General features: G+C 36.9%; 1 protein-coding gene across 3 annotated transcripts in view; it reads left to right on the top strand.

Moving 5' to 3' along the window:
• Positions 1–26,103, top strand: part of atrnl1b (attractin-like 1b) — a 149,908-nt gene that overhangs the window by 78,226 nt on the left and 45,579 nt on the right. For 2 of the 3 annotated variants that reach the window (XM_051673902.1, XM_051673903.1), the window contains exon 26: positions 7,460–7,538. In XM_051673902.1, coding sequence (XP_051529862.1) covers positions 7,460–7,538 — 79 coding nt within the window. Of the gene's footprint in view, positions 1–240; positions 996–7,459; positions 7,539–26,103 lie in introns of those variants that run through there. The other variant, XM_051673904.1, reaches the window with a different exon arrangement.

The following is a 26,103-nucleotide window of genomic DNA, read 5'->3' on the forward strand; positions in this document are numbered from 1 at the left end:
GATCACTAATTGATGATGATATAATGTTGATGAAAGATGACAATGTTTACTTTAAATTGTTTATATTGTAATACGTTATAGATTATTGTATTTCCCTTATCTGTTTGAGTGAGCAGCTGGATGCAGTGAAGCGCAAACATTTCAAAATTAGAGTCCCTTTTGTATTTCATCTTTTAGTCTTAAAAGTTCCGCACTGTGAATCAAATCTTTTTTCTTTTTTCTTTTTTCTCCCCATCACAGGAAGGAAAGACTAAGAACATTTCATATAGGCTTCCAATTTTAAAAACTATTGGCAAGTTAATTGCCTTTCAACTCATTATCGTTTCAGCAAAATCCTATATTGGTCAACCTCTAATTTGCATTTGTTTGTATGATGGTACTGTACATAAACCAATTTCAATGTGATATATATGTGGAAAACATGTCTCGAGTATTTTAAACTTGCATATATCCTACCCTGTTTTACTGATAAGCAATGTTAAGGCCACGTTGAATGTGTGCCCCTGCCTGTTTAAGTAAGAGTCTGATACATGATTTATTTTTAGATTGTTTGGGTTTGTTTTGGTATGGGGATATGGTATTAATTGTATTTGTTCAGGTCTTGAAAAGGTCTTAAAAAGTCTTTAATATGATTTTAAAAACTCTGCAGCAACCCTGCCCATTTCTTCTGCATCCAACACGTTGACTACGAAAACTGATTGTTCCATCTAATCTACCCAGACCTTGAAAGGAGATGATCAACGTTATTCGCTTTACCTGTGGGTGGTCATAATGTTTTGGCTCACCGTTGTACGCAAGGGCATACTTTCATTTCTACATGTTCTTCAAAGTTCTTTAACAAAACAAAACACAAACTGAAGCTGAACTATGCACTAAACTGCTACAATGAGTGCATCATGTAGAACTGCTCTGCTCCCTCCTCTGTAGGAGCTGTCATTGCCAAAAGGTAGATCTGTCATGCTAATGTGTTAATCTCTTTGCAGTTTCTTGATTTATCATTAAATACACACCTGTTCCCATTGTGTCTTATTAGATTTGGTTATAAATTGTGTATCTCTCAAAATGGTCAATCTCTAGTTGCTGCCGTGCCCTCTGGTGTTTGTCGTCAGATCATAATCCCAGATTAGACAGCCCCTCTGGATGCTGGTGTCAAACACTGATGCACTCCGACACAGGGTCAACTTGTGCTCGAAATGGTCATGCTATGCAGCTCGCTTGTTTCTGATTGCCTGGGCAAGCAGTTTAGCTAGTTAAAGGGATAGTTTATCCAAAAATGAAAATTCTCTCATGATTTACTCACCTTCCTGGCATCCCAGATGTGTATGATTTTCTTTCTTCAGCAGAACACAAATTAAGATTTTTAGAAGAATATTTCAGCTCTGTAGGTCCATACAATACAAGTGAATGGGTGTCAAAATTTTAAAGGGTGCATAAAGGTAATCCATATGACTCCACTGGTTAAATCCATGTGTTCAGACATGATATGATAGGTGTGGGTAAGAAACAGATCATTATTTAAATATTTCTTTTGTCAAATTCTCCTCCCTGCCCAGTAGGGGGTGATATGCATGAAGAATGTGAAGAAAAAAGGTCTCATTTAACCAATATTTATCTTTTTCTCACTAACAACTATTATATCACTTCAGAAGTTATGGATTTAACCATCTGTAGTACTTTTATGTTGCCCTTATGTGCATTTTGGAACTTCAAAATTTTGGCACCCGTTCATTAGCATTGCATGGACCTACAGAGCTGTGAAATTCTTTTAAGATCTTATTTTGTGTTCTGCTAAAGAAAAAAGCCATACACACTGGGATGGCATGGGGGTGAGTAAATGATGAGAGAATTAAAAATTTTGGGTGAAGTGACCCTTTAACTTCAGGCTTGCCTTAGTATTTGTAGTCATCTGCACTGGCAGCATCAGCAGACTGGCATTAACTCACTTAAATAAATTAGGTTTGAAACAGAAGCCTGGCATTTCATTCTAGCAATTCACTTTTACTCATAATTGCTTAGGCAGGCTAAATGCAAACTACATACCTTTAGAAGCACCTGCCTCAAATATAGTTCTATAGAGCTTTTCTTGCTCTGTCCTTACACTGATTTTATTTATTCATATATAAGTGATGGAAGAAGCACAGCTGACAGTTCTTTTTTTTTTTTTTTTCTTTTTTTTTGTGGCGGTGGCGGCGAGGGGGGTTGAGGGGGTGAAAACAGTTAGATGTTGAAAACCTTTCTGTCATCTTGGAAGATCATAAGCTGTGTGTATGTATATGTTGCTCACACATCATGTAGGAAATTGCTCCAGCTTCAACGCACATTCCCTTGATGTCTGGAAGCAATAGGTTAGAAGAGTGTGCAGTTGATTTCCAATGCCTCAGTGGTTGCATATTTGTGGATTATACAATTGGTGTTATTTTGTCATAAACCATGCATCATCATATGGTCTCTGTTTAAACACTATAAAAATATAATCTTAAGTAAAATTTGTTTAGTTTGTGGAAAATTGCTGTGGAAAATGTACCATGACAAGGAGTGGTACAGCTGTCAAATGGGATAAATTGTCACAATTATTTTTTTAAGCTTTCATTGACAGTGTTGATATTGACCAAAAACAGGCCTCTTTCCTTCAGCAAGTGTAACTCTTTTTCAAGGGAATCTTCTTTCTTTATGAACAGGCAACAGTACATGTGGAGTAGAAGAGGGGGAGGAGGAACCTGTCAATACAATATAATCTCAAAAACTGGGATGCGATACAATAATATTTAGATTCTTTTTTTAGTGTATTGCGATCTTTTACTCTTCTCTCATTCATCCTTATGCTTTGCGCAACAAGTGCTGAACTTCCTACTTCACTTCATCGGAGAGCCATAGAAATAATGTATAGAGCATAGACATGTCAGTATGAGTAAAGAAAAAAGTGTACATAAGTTCAGCGTGTTTATTGCACGAAAACCCTTGTAGCTGTGATGTATGGAGGATCTACATGGACCTCCTTTTAAATGAAACAAGTTATAGAGTTTGTTTGTTGGTCGAATAGATACAATTGCATATTCATTGACCTATTGCCGCAGTATGTTACGTCATCTTACAGACTTGCTCTGAGTGGTGGTCAGTCTCTTTTTTTCCCCCAAAAAATATGTGAAAACAACTAATATATTGATTGTTGGCATTAGATTAATGATACAGAGGTAAACTATCACACTTTCTAATATCAACCTTTTTTTTTTCCTCAGCCCCAATGAGAGGTAGCTTTAGGTCAGATTTAGTGTTTTCAGTCAAGTGTTTTCTTCCATTGAGAATTTGCCTGATTTCACCAATGTGATTTCTTCTTTATTCCCACTGAGTAAGACAGTGGAACTTATGAATCAATTGCCTTAGGCAGACACTGTTCCATTACCAGTGCAGCTAGAGAGATAGTCGCTGACAGGGTATATCTGTCCTCACATCTTCCCTGAGTTATGAAATTAATCCCTAAAATCTAACAAAGTAAAAGTGGAAATGGAACAAAAATTGCCACTGAAATGCCACCAATACCTCGAATTTGTCTGTATTGTTAACTTTCTAGTTATAGCAATTTAAAAATATTACCCTCTTTGTAAAAGGCCTTTGCATGGGGTGTTAACATGTGGCTTTGCTGAAAACGTGCTGTCAGTGGGCAACCTAAAATTAGAGTAGTTAACATGAGCAAAAGCCAACTGCATTTTCCCCCTGTGAGTGGCTTTTTAGCAGTCTCTTTGGTAAATGCAAGATAATGCATCAGGTTCAATTACGGAATCCATTTGCTTTTATTTAATGCCTGGCAAATGCTATTCAGTCTTCCGGGCTCAAAAAAAAAAATACTCTTCCTTTGTGGTAAATAGCACTATAGAGGTTTGCGTAGACATCTCTTTTTTCCTTTGTGCACATAGATTACTTCATTTAAACAAGATGGTACGTGTTTATTGATGTCACCATCTCTGAAATCACCAGAACATCCTTCAAATGATTTTATGTCCCCCAAATTTTCTCATTTACATAGTAGAGCTCAGTAGGTCAGCAAACTGTCACACAGGGTGATTTGACAAAGACACTAATTCTTAGAGCAGTGTCATGTTGTAGGATTGTCCTCTAAATCATCTTGGCACTGCAGTGAGACTGTTGGATGCCAGGAAGACTGTGTGAAAAAGTGTGCTCAAATGTCTGAAAATTAAATCATCGTAGCCATGACAACGTCTTTTACCTTGTATCTTTTATCTTGGTCTTGATGATGTCAGTGGTCCTTTATGGTAGAGGTCTGCGCGGGACATTTTTTTCATCCCACTCCCGCATCCCACTTTTTCATTCTATCCCGCACCCGAATGCTCCTGCTGAATTTTGCACCATGTTCACCCACTGTCTGCCCGCAGTGATTTTCTTCCCAACCCGTTGCCGCAACCCTGCATTTTTTTTCCACATAGCAAAAGCCATAGAAATAGACGAAGTGTTTTTTTTTCCTTTTTTTTCTGTTATTGCTGTTATCAGATGACGCGTGATCTGACTTGCCTGAGGTTGATTTCTTAACACTAAATTGACCATTTTCCAGTCCGAGTTTCACATTATTTTGATGTCCTCGCTTTGGTCTGCCATTCTTTTAAAGCCCCTTTGACTACCTGCATAGCCTGCTCTAAACATTGAATAACTTGATGCACGTGTTGTGTGCACATTTTGGGCCCATTTACACTTGGCCACCTCATGCATTTTCACTGATCGGATAGCTATCCGATCATGAAAAGACCAGGTGTAAATGCCCTTCGAAACGCATTCGAGACAGATTGCAATCCGATAGCTCAAACCACTTCAGGAGGTGGTTTGCAACGCATTCCAGATGAAACTGGTCAAGTGTAAATGCATCTGGTTGTTCAAGACGCATATGTAAATTTTACTCCACCCAAACAGCACTATGTCTGCATAGGAAAAATGTGAAAAATAACAGCTGCTACCGAGTATTTGCGTAGGGCTTGCGTCACACAATAAATAACAACAAATTAAGACACTGATGCACGTTGTAGGAAAGACAGGACATTTTTTCTTCATTTATTTGATGCAGATCGCTGAAGTAACTGAAACTAAACACTGGCAAAGTGCACAGCTGTCACACATGACGCATCTTGCCTACGAGAAAGGGGGGGAAATACACAGCATGCACACAAACAAAAAAAAACACGCACTGTTCAAAGTCAGTTGGAATCAAATATTAAATCATTTCTTTTCTGCCTGGCATTAGCATAATCACGGAAGAGAACTTTGTTATTTGCATATAGTGCAGGAATTGAAGATCGGACTTATATCTGTTTGACGGAGACATATTGATGTGGCCAAGTGTAAATGGAATGTGCTTATTTAATCGGATGGCAATCTGATCAGTGTAAATAGGCCTTAAAAGTTCATATTTTCTGTTGTTTTTTGTTTCTGTCTTTTGCATAAATTTATAACATAAACAAGATATCCACATTGGATTTTTCAGGCTCTTCTCTGACTGCCCACTCCCGCACACCACTCATTGGAAGTACCTTTAACTCGTAAATTTAATTCCGTGCCGCGATAAATCTAATCGGACCTCTGCGGCAGCTAAACAAGCTTACCTGGCCTAAGGGGAATATTTGTCACCATAATTTCTTCGCGTATATCTCTTTGTTCCTCTTTTGTTAGCCGTCCATTGCAATATCTGTGTTTTTTTGCTATTTTAAGTAAATTAAACCTAAAAACCTACTATGGATGAAAAAAAAAAAAGAATAATCTAATCTGTGTAGATCTAGGGAAAAGCCTCCCAGTATGTCCTTTCTATGTGGAAAGGCTTTTCTTGCCCTGAGGCTTAGAAAAGGTTTCCTTATTTGTCTGAGGAAATTGGTTCATCTCAAGGCAGTTTATCTACCTAATTGCTGCTAATTTGCTGAAGAACACTTCCTCAGTTTCATAATCAACTTGTTGCTATGCCTTTTTTCTGATATTGCAAATGGGGTAAAAAAGTCATCTACAAGTCCTGTACATCAGTTGGATAGTTTGTTGGAAACGAGTGCTTAAACAAAGGACACGGCTGTTTGTCCTAGTGCAACAAGGCTTTCCTTACACCTTTTTATCACAGGTTAGCAGTCCACTGCTAATTCTTTCTCTCCCAGCTTTCAGTGGTCCCTGGGCATCTTCTTAATTTACCCTCATATTTACTCAACTTGCCACATTTACTTCAACACGTGCTCAGAAATCCTTTAATTGCTTTATTTGTGTTATGAATTCGGATTCCAGGTGGAACTGCAATGGGGATTAAGTCCTGTTTACTGCTTGCAATGCCCAGGATGAAAGGAACAGATCTGAAGGGGGATTTCTTCCGCACTGCTACTTAATCAAGCCATTCAAGTTTTCTCGCTGCCCCAAATTGCCATTATCTTCAAACGAACCCAAGATTGCGGGCATTTGAAAGCATTAAAGGGATTTCATCATGCTTTTTTCATCTGTGTTAACTGTGAATTAATTTCACAGGAAGATGTTTACGAATACTCGCATATCTCAGTAAATACAGTCAGCAAAAGCAATTTCACTAGAATTTATGGCTTCACTGTCAGCACGGTTTCCTTGTGAAGCAGATTGCCAGACCTAACACTTGACTGAGATGATCAGATTTCTCAGTTTGACCATTGTTAGGACCTCTGCAAGTTTTGGAAATGTGATCACATTTATCTGTGCACAATTGTCCATTTGCTTTAATCCTTAATAGTAGGATTATGTTCTATGGAGACAAATTCATTATAAATGCACCATAAAGTCTTAACAAGGTGTGACAAAGCAATGACTTTAGTACTGGTTCATGCTGAACTTCAATACTACAAGTTTTCAGCTGTCACATTTTAGAGGTCCATTATTGGTAGCACGTTTGTTGGACTATTATGCAGCAAAAAATTATATATGAAATATTAGAAAACCCAAACTACATCCAAACAGTTGTAGTCATTCAAAAAGAAACACCTTCAAATTTAGATACAATTATAGATGTATCATTGATGCTAACAAATTTAAATGCCTTACGTTTGCGATTTGGTCACAAACCCAAATAAACTATGGTAACATATCCTTAATGAAGAAATTGTTGGATTGGTCTTTATCTTATCCAGTGGTTTTTAAATCCCTGTAAATCTGTTGAATGGTAGCATGGTTGCCTTGCATCAGTAAAAATACATGAACAATTTGCCTTAAACACAAATCTGTCACTGGTTTATTCTTGCACATAGTATAAAACTTCCTTTTACTACACCTACATATTAAGACGTGAATCTTAAAAATGCAAATTGTTGCGATGGCATTACAGAGAATTTTTAGGATGTCTTGCTAAAATAGCTGAGTTTTGTTTTTGGTAAAGGTAAGTTATGTGTTTAGTAATTTGTAGTATATATCTGAAATTTCTACATCATGATTAATCTTTCCATCCCTTTCTCTCCCCATTCTACAGCTGTTTTCTGTCTCTGTTGCTGGTAGCTGCAGTGGTTTGGAAGATCAAACAGACCTGCTGGGCCTCCAGACGACGAGAGGTAAGTTACAAAACACAATGAACCTCTAATTTTAAGTATGTAAATGTTTTTGAAAAATAAACTTTGGCAGGGTGATCGGGACCCCAGTGCGGAGCTGTATATTATCCCACTTATTACAAAATGAATACTTGCCAAATAAATAAGCAAATGAACATGAAATATCTATTTGAGTTATAATAGTCATTTTGAGAAATGTATTTATTCTGTATAAGAATGAGGCCATAAAGTTATACATGAGACTTTAAACAAGCACAGCTATATAGGGAATCTGTTGACTGTAACAACGGTCATTATAAAAAAGAGAAATTAAGCATAAAATGCAAGTATTCCAGTGCCATGTAATAAATGATGGCATATGAGATATTAAGTAAATGAAAAATTTACTTTTATTTTACACAGTGTTTGCTCAAAGTAAACTCAAAAAATTAAAAAGGAAAAAAGTGCAGTTCAGACTTCTCTTAAAAAGTTAAATGGAAACATTTATCAGCTAATGCCAATTATCTCAATAACACACTATTGAAAACAGTCTCCCTCATCTTTGTTGTGGTTTTTCCTTCCCATAACATTTCATTAGGTGGTGCTGAGATGTACATATAAAGCCTTTTCAGCCACATGAATAAGAATTTTGCTCTGCAGAACTCAATGCTTACAAACGTGCCCATCTTCTTAATTAGGGGCCCTTATGAGCCAATTAGCTTTGACAAGAGATATCTAATGCAGTGTAGAGCAGACTGAGCGATAAATGCAGCAGATGTCTGCACATCGAGGATAGAGCTGCCTTTCTTCATTCGACTGTGGCAGATTTAGAGTTTGAAGGGATTTCACACCAATTCAGATGCAGTTTCTGTGCCATCTTTGCAGTGCAAAGATGTGCTAATAACGCAATTTGCATCACACATACTGTACGCGGAGCGATCTGACACATGCAAACCAGAAGTATACTTTGGCCTTTACTCTGGCCAATGTCATGATCTCAACTTTGCTTATAACTGTAGTCTAGTGCCTGTAATGTATTTATTCAATTTTACTGGATGGAATAGTCATTGGTAATCAGGGAGTTTGGTCCGTTTGCTTCTGTCCTAATTGATTTATGGAAATAAACAATGATTTTGACTGCTGTGATCCAAACGTGTATTCATCTGAAGAATTAAATACAATAATACGTAATATCGGCAGATGGGCTTCCACCATTAGCATTTGGCTCACTGCAGAGCGCCACTCTACCGGTTCAGATTATCTGTTTGTTTCTGCCCTCAATTATCCTCCCAAAAAAAAAAAAAAAAAAAAGCTTTTATCTTTTAATTCAAAATGTTTACAAAATTTAGGGGGCACTCCAGAAAAATAATTGCTTTGAAGATTTATTTTCTCCTTTTTGTCTTGATCAAGTCTCGATAAAGAAAGAATCTAGATTACGTGCACATCATTTTGGTGCCAATCATTCACCAAGGTCATGTGTTTTATTTTTGCCTTGGAACTCAAGGTGGAGACAGAGTTTTTTTTTATTTATTTTTATTTTTTTATTATATCCGATTCCAAAGGCATGTTACTAGTGGTTATTTAATGTCACTTTGAAGTGCAACTTTCAGTTTCTACAATCATAACCGAAGAAGCTGTTTGGCTCTGCAGACCTCTTCTTTGCACGTATTTTTTCCTGGCCAACTTGAGCTGAAAGCAGAGGACATGTTTATAACTTCCATTATGCAAATATTCTCCACTACACTAATTTTGGCTGAGAGATCAAAAGAGGGAATATCTAAAAAGCAACAGTGCTCTACACAAATCATAGTGCTTTCCTTCAGTGCGCTGTTTCCTGGAAAATTCTAAAGAATGTCTCATTGTCATCTGCCTGGATATTTGCACGGTTGCAATTGCTTTAATTCGGGTTGAGCTTTAGCTTCAGTGTCTTGTGTTCAAGCTTGCATATGTGATTAAAAGCATTAAAATAATGCTTTTCTCTTTGCATGCAACATCTGATCTCTTGCATTTCTTTTTTTTTTTTTTTGCCATTTCATGTAATTAATTTGATTAAAAATGTCATTGATTGACATTCCTTTTTTTTAAATAGATGTTGCTAATCATGTCTAAGTGAGAGAATAATCTGCAAACTTTGGAAACATTTCTGCTTAAAGAATCCTTTTTGTGCTTTGCCATTGTTACAAAGGCAAAGCCCAAAAAGGATTCTTTAAATGGTCTTTTTTCAGCTGTTGTTTCATTAGTATTAAAGCATCTGATTATCTGGTCACAATTATTAAGCATTTTCTCTTAATGTTGCTGGTTGCACATTAAGCCTGTGTGACCTTTAGAATCACAGAATTCTCTCTCTGTCTTCCAATTTTTGTGTTTCGGGTTTCTTTAAAATGAGGAATATTTTGGACATATTATCAGGTGTAAATGGGTTAGAGACCCATAAATTAGTGTGTATGATGTAAAGTAAACATATTGCTTTGAAGTCAGTCATTCATCATTGTATTTAATGCAAGATTCATCATGTTATTTACTCCACCCCTCTTGGTTACCGTTGCTCGTTCTGACAAGCTTTGCAGAACTTGCCATCAAAATGAATGGGAGATTGCTGTGAAAGGCACATTTTTTTGGCAATATATTCTTATAAATGGAATTGATTACATTCTTACATGGGATGGAATAAAGAGTGACATTTTAAAGCATATTTATCTGTCTTTTTCTGTAAAAGAAATGGTTGAATTACACAGTAATTTGATTGAAAACTGTGGAGACTGTGAATCAGAATCAAGGCAAATGATTATCACAGTCACTTGAAAAGAGAAAAACTTCATTTGATGGCTATAAAACACCTGATAACATTAGTATAAGTGAACCAGATAGGATTGGTCAGAAATACTTTTAGGGCGGGGCTGTGAATTACATAGCCAAAAGTTTTACCCATATTGTCAGTATTGGCCTGCTGTCTCCATTAGTGGTTTTCTAAAAAAGTTCCAGTATCTGGAGAATCATCTGACATATAGTATAGTCTGAGCATGTTCAAAGCTAGTGCCCTTCAAAGCATGGCGTGGTTTAAGCATTGTTTTTAAAGGACAGATTAGCCTTGTGACACCCTTCTGATGAATATGAGCTGTATTAGTCTGACATTTTAAGAAACCACATAGCGTGAGATAGCAGTGTGATATTTTGGATCAAGAATTTATAATTGCATAGAGTATGACAAATCTGAAAATTTGGTCATGGCTTACTGTGTAATGGAGGACGAAATGTGTTCTGTATCTGTCTCTGGGTGTGTATGTGTGCGTGCGTGTGCGCGTGCGTGCGTGAATGTGTTTAGCCCAGATGTTAAGTGATTATGCTGAGCAGGTGCTTTAGAGGACTGTTTTCTGGTGCTGGAGGGCTTGATAATGGTGTTTTGCATTTACTGCAGTGGAACATTACACTGGAGAATTCATTTATGTCATTGTCTTCTGGACCTGTGGGTAGGTTTGCATTTGTGTAGGTGGTTATCTTTCAACCAGCATGTGAAATTACAGAAATATACTATGACCCTTCATTCATTTTTCATTCAGGCTGCAACAGTCATAGCTCTGTGCTGAAATTATTGCTTTGCTGCATAAGACACAATAGATCAATCTTTAGAAAACAAGGCATTTGTTGTCTTTGTGGATGAATTATTTATCTAGACTTTTTGGAGAATGACATCTCAACTGCCTTGTTTGTTATAGCTAGAAATTAGATGGTGCGAAAAAATATTTCAAAAAGTGCAATTAAGAGGCCTTATCGCCGCTCTCCAGTGAGCAACACAAACAGGTTTGGCTGTGGGAAAACCTTGTACACCCTCATGTTTTATGATTTGTCTTATTGAGAAAACTGCTTTGCCGCAGTTCGGAAAGGTGAGTGCAAACCCTGTGCTGAAATGAAAAATTAAATGAACAAGATGGAACAAGGGTGATTAAGAATAATGAAACCGTGTCATCCTGATTTATTCAATTTCATTTAACATGCAGTCTCATCCATTTCAGTTCTGAGTACCTGAAGAGGAGCAAATATGCTCATAACGAAGGTTGGATGCCTCTGCTGTGCTCTATCAAATAGTCATTTAGGCGTTGAGGTATTTTAATCGATTTGGATGACTGACAATCAGTAGTTGCTCAGTAGGCAGATAATGTCTTTTGACTCTGTCTCAGACAAACCTGACTTTCTTCCAGGGAACACAAAAAGAGAAGTTAGTCAGAATGATAGCCTTAGTCACCATTCACTTACATTGTATGGTATAAAGATGCAATGAAATGAGTTTGCTTAATAACATTTTAATGAAAAATTTGCCCTTATGTAGTGACCATTTTATAAAAGCAATAAGGCATTTAGGACCGTGTTATATTGTGCCCTCTATATGATATATGGCAGCGGTCACCAAATAGCAGACCGCGGTCTAGGTCCGGACCTCGGCGTGGTTCCATCCGGACCACACGACATCTTGACATTTGCTGCCCCATCTCACCGTTTCTATACTTCAAGTGATCCGCGAGACACAACAACGGAGCTGTGTACAGCGCAAGCGCTCGGGCGAAGATAGCACTGATCTTTCAGCACTGTATCCTCAAATATTTTTCTCTTTTACAGAACACGCTTCACTTACAGTATACCCTTGCACGCGTTGTGCGCAGAGTTGCAGACTTGGTTATTTTAACAACAGTAGGCCATAGCGGAGAAATACAGTGAGCAGCAATATAGATGGATACTAGCATTTTTCGTAAAACACGCTGCAGAAAACGAGAATAAAGCGAAGTGAATTCAACTTCATATGTCTGAAATGAATCTGATTGTTCAGCTAAACCATGTTTGTGACAGGACAATGTGCTTCCAGAGTGCCTTTAAACTGTAAAGTTTTTTTCCCCATCTAAAATTAGCTTTATTAATCAGCATGTTCTGAGCCTTTCACAAACAGATTATTTTTGTGAAAATTAATCAAAGATCATCTCTCACATAAATGGCAAGGGAACACGTTTCCTTTATTTGATAGTCTGGCCATTTATAGGCCTACTTTAGCTAACAGTATTTTTAAGCTTCACTATTGTGCTGTACATTGTTTGTTGTTGGTAGATTTTCATTTTAAGGAAAATATAAAAATGTTCCAATCAGACTTTAACATTTTCAACATTTTCTCTCAGGGGATACCCCTGAACCCCCAAACAATATATTTCCTTAATAGGCACAAGGCCTCTTATGCCCCTTGAGTATTTAAAAATATTCAAACACAAATACTGGACTGTTGTCATTCAGCTTCAGAATGAACAGTTGATTTTCTTTTAATATTTATAACAGAGTTCTCTCGATTGATGAACACATTTAAATATTTTAATCTTTTGGTAGAAGATCTCCCAAACCCCACTACTTTGGTTTGTCTCTGGAGTCCCAATGTCCTAATCCTTGCCCAGCTTTAAAGAGACTGTTTTGACTTTGGTGTTTTTTTTCCCCTTATTTTACAAAATTCTATTACTGCCAACTTGGAAATTTACAATTAGGCCTACTACTTCAAAAAATGAGCATTCCTTATGTAATTTCATAGCTATACTGACTACTAACACCATGTAAGTTATTGTCCGGACCTTTGCTGGGAAGGAAATCTAGAGACCAGACCTCTAAGAACTTTAATTGAATACCCCTGATATATGGGCATAGGATAGCCATTGTGGGAGTAGGCTTTTTGCACATAGGGCAAAAACTCCCATTGGCTCTGGATAAAAATGTAGGCTTTTATTGGTAATAAGTCTTATGGCTGATGTTTTAGGGCAGACTGACCTGTGTGAACAAACATTAGGGGGTCCTTTGATAAGTTCTGCAGTGAGCTCAGGTGCTTGAGTGGCCCTTTCCCATGTCTGGAGGACGAATGAGAGACGTCTGCAATAAATGTCATTGCAGAGCAGGAAAACCAGATGGAGGGTGCATTGACATTTAACATTTAGTGTGATGTCACACTCACAGTCATGAGGTGCACACAAACAGAAAAACACTCTTAGATTGAGCAATATTGCTTCAATTGCACATCCCTGTCCCCATGCAGTCATTTTTAAGGCAGTTGTATATGTTACATTTCAAAGAACAGGACATTACCACACGTACCGATGGCACCATAATGCAGGCTGCAACATTTCACAACATTGGTTTAGGCAGTTAGCAGGGAAATATAGCAGGGGTATAGTACAGCTAGCGAAGTTAACACGCTCTGGTTTTGAAGGAGTGACAAAGTTCAAGTCCACAGGAGATGCTTGAGTCAGTAATAGTGGCAGAGCATAACGGCAAGCTAAACGATGACAGTTTAACCAGCTTTTGCGATCCTTGGAAGGAGCGTCTTACCTTAAATGTCATTAAACACTAAAGCAAGTTAATTGAGATGTACGTTCGGCAAAAAAAAAAAATAATAATAGCATGTCTTATTTCTGCATTTCAGTGGTTCATTTGGGGACTTTTTAGAGGTTTTCTTCAGGAGTTGAAGTTAATAAGAAGAGAATATCCTTATGTTTGACTACTAATGGAATAGTTCACCTCAAAATTAAAAGTCAGTCTCAGTCAAAGAAGAAATTAGGCAAAATGTTACCCTCAGTCACCATTCACTTTCATTGAATGGAAAAAAAGATAAAATGAAAATAAATGATGAATGAGGCTAACCTGTGCATACCATGAGCATCCCAACTGACCTGAGAAACATTTATTCTCAGAATGTTTAATCAGTCATGAACTGTGTCCCGTATTTCTGTTGGCTGTTTAAACGAACTTGCGATGCCCAAATTTGCAAATGAATTATTCTTTTACATCGGTTCTTTTCAGTGATTTGGCCAAATGGGCTGAATCGTCTGAATCAAATCGTGATTCAATAAAATAATTTCGGAACGCTCTGTCACTGAATCATTTGGAGCGGTTTCTCACACAGTAAAACAGTATAGGGATATTCACAGACACAGAACAAACAGTGCTGGATAAAGTGGAAATTTACTTACAATCAACTGAAACAAAAAATGCTGTCTTTTTGAGAGGTAACTTTGAGAAACTTCAGCTAGTGGTGTCAGGGGGTCTTTTCAAACCGAACTTGTTTTTCCATCCGCTCGCACTATTTTCATTGTTTTCAATGTTAACATTCATTAGATGGATGTCTTTTGACAACTGCTTCACGTTTTTCAGTTTTTTTAGCATCTCTCATGGGACCACTGCATTTTTAGATGCCGTGTCATGTTAAAAAGAACTTCTTCAACTGATAAAAACGCATCTCGAAACACCTGTGTTCTGCTCTATTCGCTGTGGTGCATTTTGTGTGTTTTAGCGTGAGAACATGCTTGTTCTGAACGATTACTGGAAGAAATGCTTTAGCCAATAGTTACATGAACACTACTCATACTCGAGAAAATAAAGATGCTTCTTTCAAAGTCACCAGAATTTAATGCTTTGTGGTTTTTGCACACAAAAAAATCTCCTGGGGGAGCATGCCCCCAGACCCCCCTAGATATAAGGTTGTATTAGGCAGATTTCTGTGCGTACCCGGAGATGAAATCCTGCAGCCGCCCATGATAGAAAACATACATTTATGGATTCAGTATTGCACTCTAGGCCTTCTGAGTACATGCTTTGGGCTTTCTGGGAGTATCCATTATTATGAAGAATTGAGACGTTATGATAAAAGTTTTTATCTCTGAGAAAGGGCCATGTGTTATGAAGAGTGTTATTTTTTTCAAGGGCATCAGCAAACTTCAGGCAAAGAGAACCAGGGGTTTCATCCTTTTTTATATTAATCGAAGGTCAAAGTACCAGCCCCAATGGAAACCCAGTCTGGCTGGCCCAAAGCCCAAGATGTAAGTTTTTTTTATTTTTTTTTTATTTTAAGTGTGTAACCAAGCAAGAGAGAAACTGAGCTATTAGCCTGCAGTGTGGCACTTAAGGTCTTTGTCAAGAGTTAATTTTCAGTGGCTTTGAGTGATGATCATTTGCTTAATGACTGTTTTGGTAGGTTATAGATATTATGTACGTCAATAATGTAACAATTGGCTTTGAACTATTGATATTTTTAAAAGCTGATATCTTCGCTATGGCCTAATTAAGCTTCAGAGCCTTGGCGTAATGAATGGGGTACAGTCCCGTGTGACACAAATTGGTAAAGTGACTTGGAGAGAGAGGATGCATGGCGAAGTCTTAAAGAGAGTGATGGGGCTCTGAGGAATCAAGGCAGTGGGATGCATCAGCTCCCTAGCCAGTCTGGCAGAAAAGCATCTCTGATCTCTCTGCAAAAATTTTTTTTGTAGCCGTAATGAGAATCTTGTAAATGACTTTGACCATTTGTGACAACACTGAGGCCATAGGCGGAGCGTATGTAAGGCTGGGCAAGGCTTAGCCTGCCCTTGGCCTCGGGCATGATGTTCATATTAATGCTTATTAGATATTGATCGGAAATTCCTTTTGCTGCTCTGGGATAACACTGCTTGTAGCTGCACCAGTAAACTGTCTAGGTTCAGTTTCCCCACCTCATATACAAACTTTATTTACAAGCAGGAAGGGAAAGCTGACTCTAGATCAGTAGCCGTGGCCAAATTAATATTAAAACGTAAATCACTTGAGTCAGTACATGCATTTAGAATGTCTTTATTTCTGAAAGAATTTAACATTTTAAAACAAATATAAAATAACATAGTGCAATTCTTACATTAATACATATTTATTAGATTGTTGCATTGAAACGAGTGTATTCACATTTGTAACATTCCTTTTTAATTGCATTCATTCACATTTAAATCAATAAGCATCCAATCAACTCGAAATGATCCAGCATGGAGATGACTGATAATAAATTCATCATCGTTCCTTGAGCTTTTGAAGAAGACTCTCTCCACTTGATTCATCTTAACTTCCAAAACTTTCATTCATTTGCATGATATATAGGTGCGGGACCACTTTTAACAGCATATGCAGGTCCAAACTGTTCCGTTTTTTTTATTTTGCTGCATTAGCAAAGATTACTTACTACCTATTAATTAATTTGCTGTTATGCCAATAAAATAGATCATGCATATTTGCTTGCTGTAGCCTAATATTGAGTAGCTAAAATAATTATTAATATTAGTAGCCTACTGTTATCTGTGTAAATAACAATAATTATTTATTCATCTGAAAGGTTTCGTATGGAGTGTGAACATTTACAGTATAGCAGATGCAATTTAATAAAATATTTTGTCTTGAATGCAGGGGTTAAATTGAGATTTCGGAGGTGGGGAACCTTAAAATCATATGATTGCTGTTATAATTCAATAAAACCCATTCAATAAAAAATATGGGTGTCTGAATATATATATACAGTATATTCATAGACATATGACTATTTCATGGATATATATATATATATATATATATGACTATTTCATGGAATATATATATAAAAAAAAAAAAATTTCAGATGAATCTCTTTGACTGGGATTCTGTAAGGCCTATAATTTGTCTGTCATTATTTAACTTACATTTGTGCTCAAAAGTTTGCATACCCTGGCAGAAAATGTGAAATTTTGGCATTGATTTTGAAAATATGACTGATCATGCAAAAAAACGTTTTACATCTTTTATATTTAGGATAGTGATCAAATGAAGCCATTTATTATCACAGTTGTTTGGCTCCTTTTTAAATCATAATGATAACAGAAATCACCCAAATGGCCCTGATCAAAAGTTTACATACCCTTGAATGTTTGGCCTTGTTACAGACACACAAGGTGACACACACAGGTTTAAATGGCAATTAAAGATTAATTTCCCACACCTGTGGCTTTTTAAATTGCAATTAGTGTCTGTGTATAAATAGTCAATGATTTTGTTAGCTCTCACGTGGATGCACTGAGCAGGCTAGATACTGAGCCATGGGGAGCAGAAAAGAACTGTCAAAAGACCTGCATAACAAGGTAATAGAACTTTATTAAGATGGAAAAGGATATAAAAAGATATCCAAAGCCTTGAAAATGCCAGTCAGTACTGTTCAATCACTTATTAAAAAGTGGAAAATTCTGGGATCTCTTGATACCAAGCTAAGGTCAGGTAGACCAAGAAAGATTTCAACCACAACTGCCAGAAGAATTGTTCGGGATACAAAGAAAAACCCACAGGTAACCTCAGGAGAAATACAGGCTGCTCTGAAAAAAGACGGTGTGGTTGTTTCAAGGAGCACAATATGACGATACTTGAACAAAAATGAGCTGCATGGTCGAGTTGTCAGAAAGAAGCCTTAACTGTGCCAATGCCACAAAAAAGCCCGGTTACAATATGCCCGACAACACCTTGACACGCCTCACAGCTTCTGGCACACTGTAATTTGGAGTGACGAGACCTAAATAAAGCTTTATGGTCACAACCATAAGTGCTATGTTTGGAGAGGGGTCAACAAGGCCTATAGTGAAAAGAATACCATCCCCACTGTGAAGCATGGTGGTGGCTCACTGATGTTTTGGGGGTGTGTGAGCTCTAAAGGCACGGGAATCTTGTGAAAATTGATGGCAAGATGAATGCAGCATGTTATCAGAAAATACTGGCAGACAATTTGCATTCTTCTGCATGAAAGCTGAGCATGGGACGCTCTTGGACTTTCCAGCATGACAATGACCCTAAGCACAAGGCCAAGTTGACCCTCCAGTGGTGACAGCAGAAAAAGGTGAAGGTTCTAGAGTGGCCATCACAGTCTCCTAACCTTAATATCATCGAGCCACTCTGGGGAGATCTCAAACGTGCGGTTCATGCAAGACGACCAAAGACTTTGCATGACCTGGAGGCATTTTGCCAAGACGAATGGGCAGCTGTACCACCTGCAAGAATTTGGGGGCCTCATAGACAACTACTACAAAAGACTGCACGCTGTCATTGATACTAAAGGGGGCAATACACAGTATTAAGGACTAAGGGTATGCAGACTTTTGAACAGGAGTCATTTCATTTTTTTCTTTGTGGCCATGTTTTGTTTTATGATTGTGCCATTCTGTTATAACCTACAGTTAAATATGAATCCCATAAGAAATAAAAGAAATGTGTTTGCCTGCTCACTCATGTTTTCTTTAAAAATGGTACATATATTACCAATTCTCCAAGGGTATGCAAACTTTTGCGCACAACTATAATTGTGAAAATAGTTATTTGATTTAGTATTGTAGATTAAATGACACAAATTTTTAGTAATTATATAAGATGTATTTTATGCATTTTATAAAAATCAGATGACAGCTGGGACAAGTTTATCATCATCTTGCCTGAGGTAAGGCATCATATTGCATTTGAACATGCTAAACTATCCAATTATTTTTACAATTTAAAAGTAAATGCTAATTCTTAAGGGGTATACAGCTTTGAAATAAACTAAGCAAAATTGCTACTGAATATTGATCTCAGAAATGTGTGAGCAGTTGATTCCATAATGTATTTCACGATTTATATGAATTAGAAATCGGACCACAGAACAGTAGAAGCGCAACGCGCGTCTGTATGTGGGGGCACGCGTCTTGTGCCGCTCTTGAATAGCTGCCTCTACCAGCATGTGGAACTGACTAGAGAGAAGCATAATGAACTTGAAAGGTTTCCGAGCAAGTATACTTGTGAAATGGAGCCAGAAAGTTTTAAATGTGTCAAACAAATACCGTGTTGGAGCATAAAACAAATAGAATAGATTGACAAACAAGCAAAGGTGGCAGACCTTTGCAGCCCTATTTAAGCCTTGACTGAATATATGGCTCCAGATGGCAATAAGTGTATTTAAATTGTTATTATTAGTTTTTAATTTTAATATTATTATTGTTATTATAAGCCTATTATTATAACCTAATTATGGGGGGGGTGTAGTTACCCTGCAGTTCTTTCACTCTCTGCCTATGACTGAGGCCCTTCTTCCTCTTGATTACATGCTCACAAGGGAACTTATAGCCTATAACAAATTCTCACCCTCCATTTTCAAGTTAAGCTTCAGAGGTTCTAACAGAGTTCATTAATACACTAGCCCACGCAAACCGATGGGTTTGGATGGTGCATTGAAGACACAGCAACATGTGATGATGTAACAGATCAGTGCAGAGTCTACAGCAGAACTTTCCACATGGCGATATCAAAGCAGACCAACCTGAATATCAATGCATGTTGAACATTATCAATGAACTGGTTAAGTATGACGTAAATATCTTTAAAGAAGTAAAAGAAGGTTGTACTCCCTGTTGTCTTGCCCGTTACTAGGTCATCATGGTTTCATCTTGCAGTGCTCAAGGGAATGTTACAGCATCTTTTGTGACTGACCTAAACACTTTCCTAGTCTAGAAAATTTTAGTTTTTCTTATTAAAAAATATAGAATACCTTTTAGTGGACAAATTGAGAGGAAAAGAAAACATAATAAAAATGTATTAAATATTTTGGCATTACCTACATTAACCGTCGTGAAAGTGACTGTACTTGCTATACTTGTTATTAATTCATTTGTGCATTAATATTCATTATGTGTTTGTTTAGTATGTCCTAGTGATTTAAGTTTTTAAAATAAAACTTTTATCTTATTATAATATTGGTGCTAAGATTCATGTGTTGTTACATAGGTAGTTTTTTTTTTTCTTTCTGTTGGCCAATATAGATGCCATTACAGTGTGCATGGCCATTTGACAGTTGGGTATAATGGGGCTAAAGGCACCCCTTAAGGAAATTTTCCTTTTTCTGGTCACAAAATATATCAAGCTCAAAAATGTATTTATTATTTATTTATTTATTTTTATATTGATGGAACAACATAATTTGTGTGAAAAAAAATAACGAAGTTGTTTAGCACAATTTGTCAACTAATGCAAAAAAGTTTGAGATGGCAAGATGCTTTTTTGAGTAACGAATTAAGATAATGCTTATTCAAAATAACCACTGCAGGAAAAGTCAACAATTTCTTGTTAATTTCAAACACATTTGGCATTTTATTACATCTCAAGTATTCTTTAAACAAACTAATCTCTGTTATGATTGGATGAGTCAATGAGAGCCCACTTTGAACATTTTTCATAACAAATCTATTCCCCCCACTTAAGAAAATCGATGTGTTTAAAAGGGGTCTTTAGCCCCTGCAACAGGGGGGCTTTTTACCCCAAATGCTGTCCTTTCACTTATTGGACAGTTATTGAAAAATATTTGATTTAATTACCTTTAAACAAAACTGAAAATGATAAATAAGTATTTTGTCTAAAAAGAAATGTTAATTTGAGGGATTTTCATTAGCTACATAAATTTGCAACATTTGAAAAATTAATAAAAATGACATCAAATTGCCTCAATCAACCTTTAGACACCGCACACAAAGATCTCAACTGGAATATTTCGCAGTGCATAGTGCCAAACAGGTCTTTAGGAAAGTACTGTGGTAGTTTTTGTTGTTATTTTGTGTTATGGGAGAAAATGAAATCAATGGAGCCTTTTACACCGCGGAGCCTTTAGCCTCATTGTACCCTATAAATACATTTAAATATAAAATATAAAAAAATTAAAGATTAATTTATATTAAAACATTTAAATTGACATGTTTTGATTAATTTGAGATGACTTCTTTTTGAAAGTTAAGCCAGAGTGTTTAGCTAAGAAATTTTTATGTTGTGTGGCCCCCAAATCGGTTTCATAATAAAGGATTGGCTACCAACTGTATGTAATTGAATGGCTCTGATCTACATACTTGGTAACACTAACAGATCAATGTCAAACTCAATTCTGAGGCCAGTGAGAGTGACATGTCCTTTGAGAGTGAGCAGTCAATCAGTAGGTCTTTGTGGAATAACCGATTGAGCCAATTTCATAACCCATGTTCTGAAGAGCTAATTAGGTCATTGGCATATAATATTCTTAGGAAAAATTGGACCAGATGGGCTTCTTACAGGTTAATGCAGAAGTGATTCCAAGTGGATTACCATAATTGTACCCTTAAACATTAGCAAATCTTCAGGGAAAGAAATTATAGGCTGCAGAGACGTGCGGTTTGAGGATGTTTTTTTCATGAGAACAAGGAGTGCTTTGATTTCTTGCATTACATTTTGACAAATAGTTTTTACCAGGGCCTTTTGTTCCCTGTTGAAAACTTTTCTTTCCGTGTCATTTGTCAGGGCAAATTTCCCTGCCTGGTTCAAGACCTCATTTCCAGTTATGATCCCCTCAAATTAATTTGCTGGCTTGTGAATGGTTGCTACATTTACATACAGTTTTTTCTGCAGTGAATGTTGTATTTGTAAGTTAGGCACCAGCAAGTCGGTCAGAATGAATTTGCTCCTCATGCCCAAAATGTCACATCTCACTTTCGAGCCAAAGGTAATGAATACTGCTTTAATTAAAGAGAGGTTCATGCCGTACACATTAGCACAGATGTAGAGAGCATGATGCAATGAGGGAGCGAAGATGGCTGTGGAGGAATATGCTTGTTTTAATGAGCTCAACTCATTAAGGTCTGTTTTCTGGGAAAGAGAGGACATTCATCCAGGCATTCATTTGTACACCTGATTAATCACAGTCCTATTGTCCTGTGCAAAATATAATAATAGGTTTATTATATAATATATACTGTTCATAGTTTATTTTGTATAAGTAATTGTTTAGAGAATATCTCAAACATTATTTTGTAATTGTTCAGCGATTTGTTTCTTTTAACTTAAGCATGATTAAATGTACATTTGTTGTGTGTGTACATGCAAATGCATTGAACTAGTTGTTTAGTAATAGTAGGATTAGGGATTAAAACTAACCCTGACACTAACATGTGAATGGTGTTTATCTTATATTTCTGTAGTCTTCCATCGGGGTGGTATGGGTATTTCATTTTTCAGAAAGGGAAAACCATTCAATTAAAGTTGACTTTTTGTGGCCAAAAAGGTTTTAAAGGTTTAGCCTTTGGTGAATATCTAACAGCTGAGCTGTAATGCCATAAAACAAGGTTTTTTTTTAGGGTTTTACATGAAGCCTAGAGTAAAATCAATGGACAATCAATCTCAATTTCACATCAGTGAAGTTTTCCCAGTACATCCCTGGGGCAAGGTTTTAAGAGCGCTTCAAAGAATAATAACACAAATTTGACCTTAACTCTTATCTAAATCCCACAAGTTATGTGTGTGTGTGTCCATGTTCAGCTTAGTTTATTTGATCGAGCAAACCTTTGCCATTACAAAGTGTCACAGGGCTAGATACTTTAAAGATTAGCAAATTCTGCCAAAAGATTGAAAAACTTGAAGTCACAACCACTCGGCTTAGTTTTTGTCTAATATAAACTGAAATTTTCCATAGTTAGGGCAGCTGCATCCTCAAGTGTGCAGAGCATGGATGCATATTACGAATATGTCAATGATGGACCGGCTTTTTCTTTGTCGCATAATTGTTGCGGAGATGCATCTGATCTTGTAAAGGCAGTGGGCCTGATGAGTAATAGCAGGTGATGGAGAGAAATGGATAAATTGCAGATGGTGCTTTTTGGCTGTCAACAAAGCCAGGCTGTTGTCTGAGAGAAGATCTGTTAGCACAAATGAGAGCATGTCACAGCTCTCTCCCTTTCTGCTATGCTCTCTCTCTCTCTCTCTCTCTCTCTCACACCATCTCACTTTTGCTCAATCTCTGTCATGCTTTCTCATTTTGTTCTTCGTTCTCTACCTCTCATGCAAGCATACACAAATACTCATTGGTCGAAAGGGATGAATGAAAGCAAATAGCTTCACATCTATCATAGGGTTTAAAGTAAGATAGAATGTTTGGACTTCAAAATGTTTGGACATTTTCACCCACATAAGGGGTCAGTCTCATGCAAATGTCATCTGTGTTTGGTGAGAGCATGACATCATGTTGAATCGAACAGTTTGGCAGGCAGAATTAACACCATTCAGTCTTGTGCATTTCATCACTTACAAGACAGAAGTACATTGTTCGGAATAGCATACTAAAAAATGTTCTACATCATACAGTATGTATATGGGCACAATATATTTTATATATATATATATATATATATATATATATATATATATATATAATAATATTATTATTATTTTGCATTGAATTAATTCTGATTTTTGGCAAATGTTGGTAAGTCATCTGGGTACTCTATGAATACAGAAAATTCACATGAAATTACTAGTTTTTTTATTGGACTTAAAAAGTTAAGACATTTTGACACATTTAATTAAAAATAAACAATCAATTTTATTTCTAAGATGATAACTGGATGCCACTTGTGGTGACGTGACAAGTGACAATGTAGTATACTGCTTTTTGAAATGTTTAGCATGGAAAAATGCATACTGTTTTACATATTATTAAAAAACAAACAAATATTATGCAGTACACAGTGTATACTGCGCAGTATTCAGTAAGTATTAAGCTAGTATTCCATTCTGAACATAAATAGGCTAGTGTTCCTTTCTGTGCATTAAAAACAGGCCACTGCTAGCCAGTCACTCACCTGAAGTTGTTTTTTTATTTCTTTTTTTTTTTTTTTTTGTGGTCCCAGACCATTTTTCACCCTGGCCTACCTCTCCAGTCTCTGCTTTCATCCACATCCACATTTACTTACATGGGTTTGTGTCTCTCACTTTTTGCAAAGATGATCAGATCATATTGTCAAGAGAAGCCGCTATGTGAGGAGTGTGCACATCTTTGATAATTTCATTATGAATGTGGTCACGGCAGGATCAGCCATAACAGTCCTCAAGTGGTGATTAATAGAAAAGATAATGAATGATTAATTACAGTGGTGCCATCGGGGCCCATTTGAGTGAAAGTCATTGAGGGAGAATGCTTTGTGCCAGTGCTGAAGAGACACCCCCACAGATGACAGAGCTGTCGGCTTGATATGTGCACCATCAAGGATGTTGCCACCTTCCTGCATTTAATGTTTGTTACGGACACAGGAAGAAGGTCATTCTGTAATTTCTAAGGATAAAATGACTTTCAGAGTTTAAAAAATGTATGGCATAAAGGGGAGTTCAAAAGTCTGCGTCCACAGATAAAATCTTATTTGAAATAATTTAAAACAAAGAAGTGTCATGACATAAAATTAAAAAGAGATATTTAAGATTCAGCACTATTTCTTGGTCACTTATGACAAGCAAATTTGTGACATTGACAGTTTTAACTCCTTTGTATGAAAGTTCAGATTTCCTTGCTTGTTTTGAAGCACACTTTGAAACAAATCATGCTGGGAAGGATCAACAAGTTTTGCACAAACATATGGAGTCCATGCCAGCTTGAGTCAATACAGAAAGTACAGAATTATTTTTTTTTGCTGAGCAATGAAGTGAAGTCTCCAATATGCCATTTAATTGCACTCTCCATGTAAGAAATCCATGTGTGTGTGGACACAAGCATGCTTATGAGGATGTGCAGTGCTGCAGAATTGCTGCGAAAATCAGCAAGTGACAGTACTTCAGCAGTTGGCTTTGATCACTGGTATGAGAAACAATTAGAGTTTAATGCGGCACACTTTTCTTTGTCACAAATCCAATAGCAATCAGCCTCGTCCTTGGTACCCAAATCAGCCTGTGTTTAGATATTGATCGTGAGGACCACTCCACTTTTTTTTTTTTTTTTTTTACACTATTGATTATCCAGAGATGATAGAGGCATTACCACAACGTGATTTGGAGTGTTCTCTTAAGTAGAATGTCTTTCAAAGTTGCTCTCCAGGGCAAATGCTCAGCCTCATGTAGTTCCAAACCCACATTACTTTCTTTCTTGCAGTGTCATCCACAGTTCACTTTCATTGCATCTTTTTTCATACAGGGAAAGTGAATGGTGCCTGAGTTTAACATTCTGCCTAACATCTCCTTTTCTGTTTCATCGAAGAAAGAAAGTCATATTGTGTAGGTTTGGAACAACATAAGGGTGAATAAATTATGATATATGTTTTACCTTTGGATGAACTGTCCTTTCAATGTTCAGTGAACAAGTGTGCTTATTACTACATCATTGACATAACACCGTATGATTGAATGCCCTACATTGCACTATATTGATCTGTTGTGCAACTATCACACCCACAAATATTCACCATTGCTCACTCGCATTCACTCAGTGACATTTACACATTCTGATTGGCAGATGAGAAGTTGGTATTGATAAATTTATTGATTGCAGCATTAGAAGTACTTGAGGGCTATCATTTTAGTACCTGTGCAGTGTCTTCACCTGTATGCACAAGCAGAGAAATTGGTTTTCAATGTGCACATGATCGATAAACTAGGTTCTTTAGAGAGGCGGTAATACAGCAGTGTGTCATTTGTTATGGATGGGGTTTTGTATGAAGGTTGTGAGTCCTGCTCTGCTTTTAGGGCAGCCAGCCAGTCAGTGGAATGGAAAAATTACAGGGAATGCATCATTAATTAAACTCCACCACTGGAATACTGATGGCCATGCAATCAATGGCAAAATAATTGCTTGTCATGCATGTTGTGGCAGGAGAAATTTCCTTCCAATCTTTGCAAGACATTTGATTAGCCAGGTCCTACAAACTTTTTTATATGGAACAAATGAATTATTCAGCCACCTGTTTCTGTCTGTGCTGGAAAACAGCCAGAGTGCTGTCATTGCCCCTTTCTCGCACTTTAATTC

This window comes from Myxocyprinus asiaticus, chromosome 36 (genome assembly GCF_019703515.2).
Source record: "Myxocyprinus asiaticus isolate MX2 ecotype Aquarium Trade chromosome 36, UBuf_Myxa_2, whole genome shotgun sequence".
NCBI lineage: Eukaryota > Metazoa > Chordata > Actinopteri > Cypriniformes > Catostomidae > Myxocyprinus > Myxocyprinus asiaticus.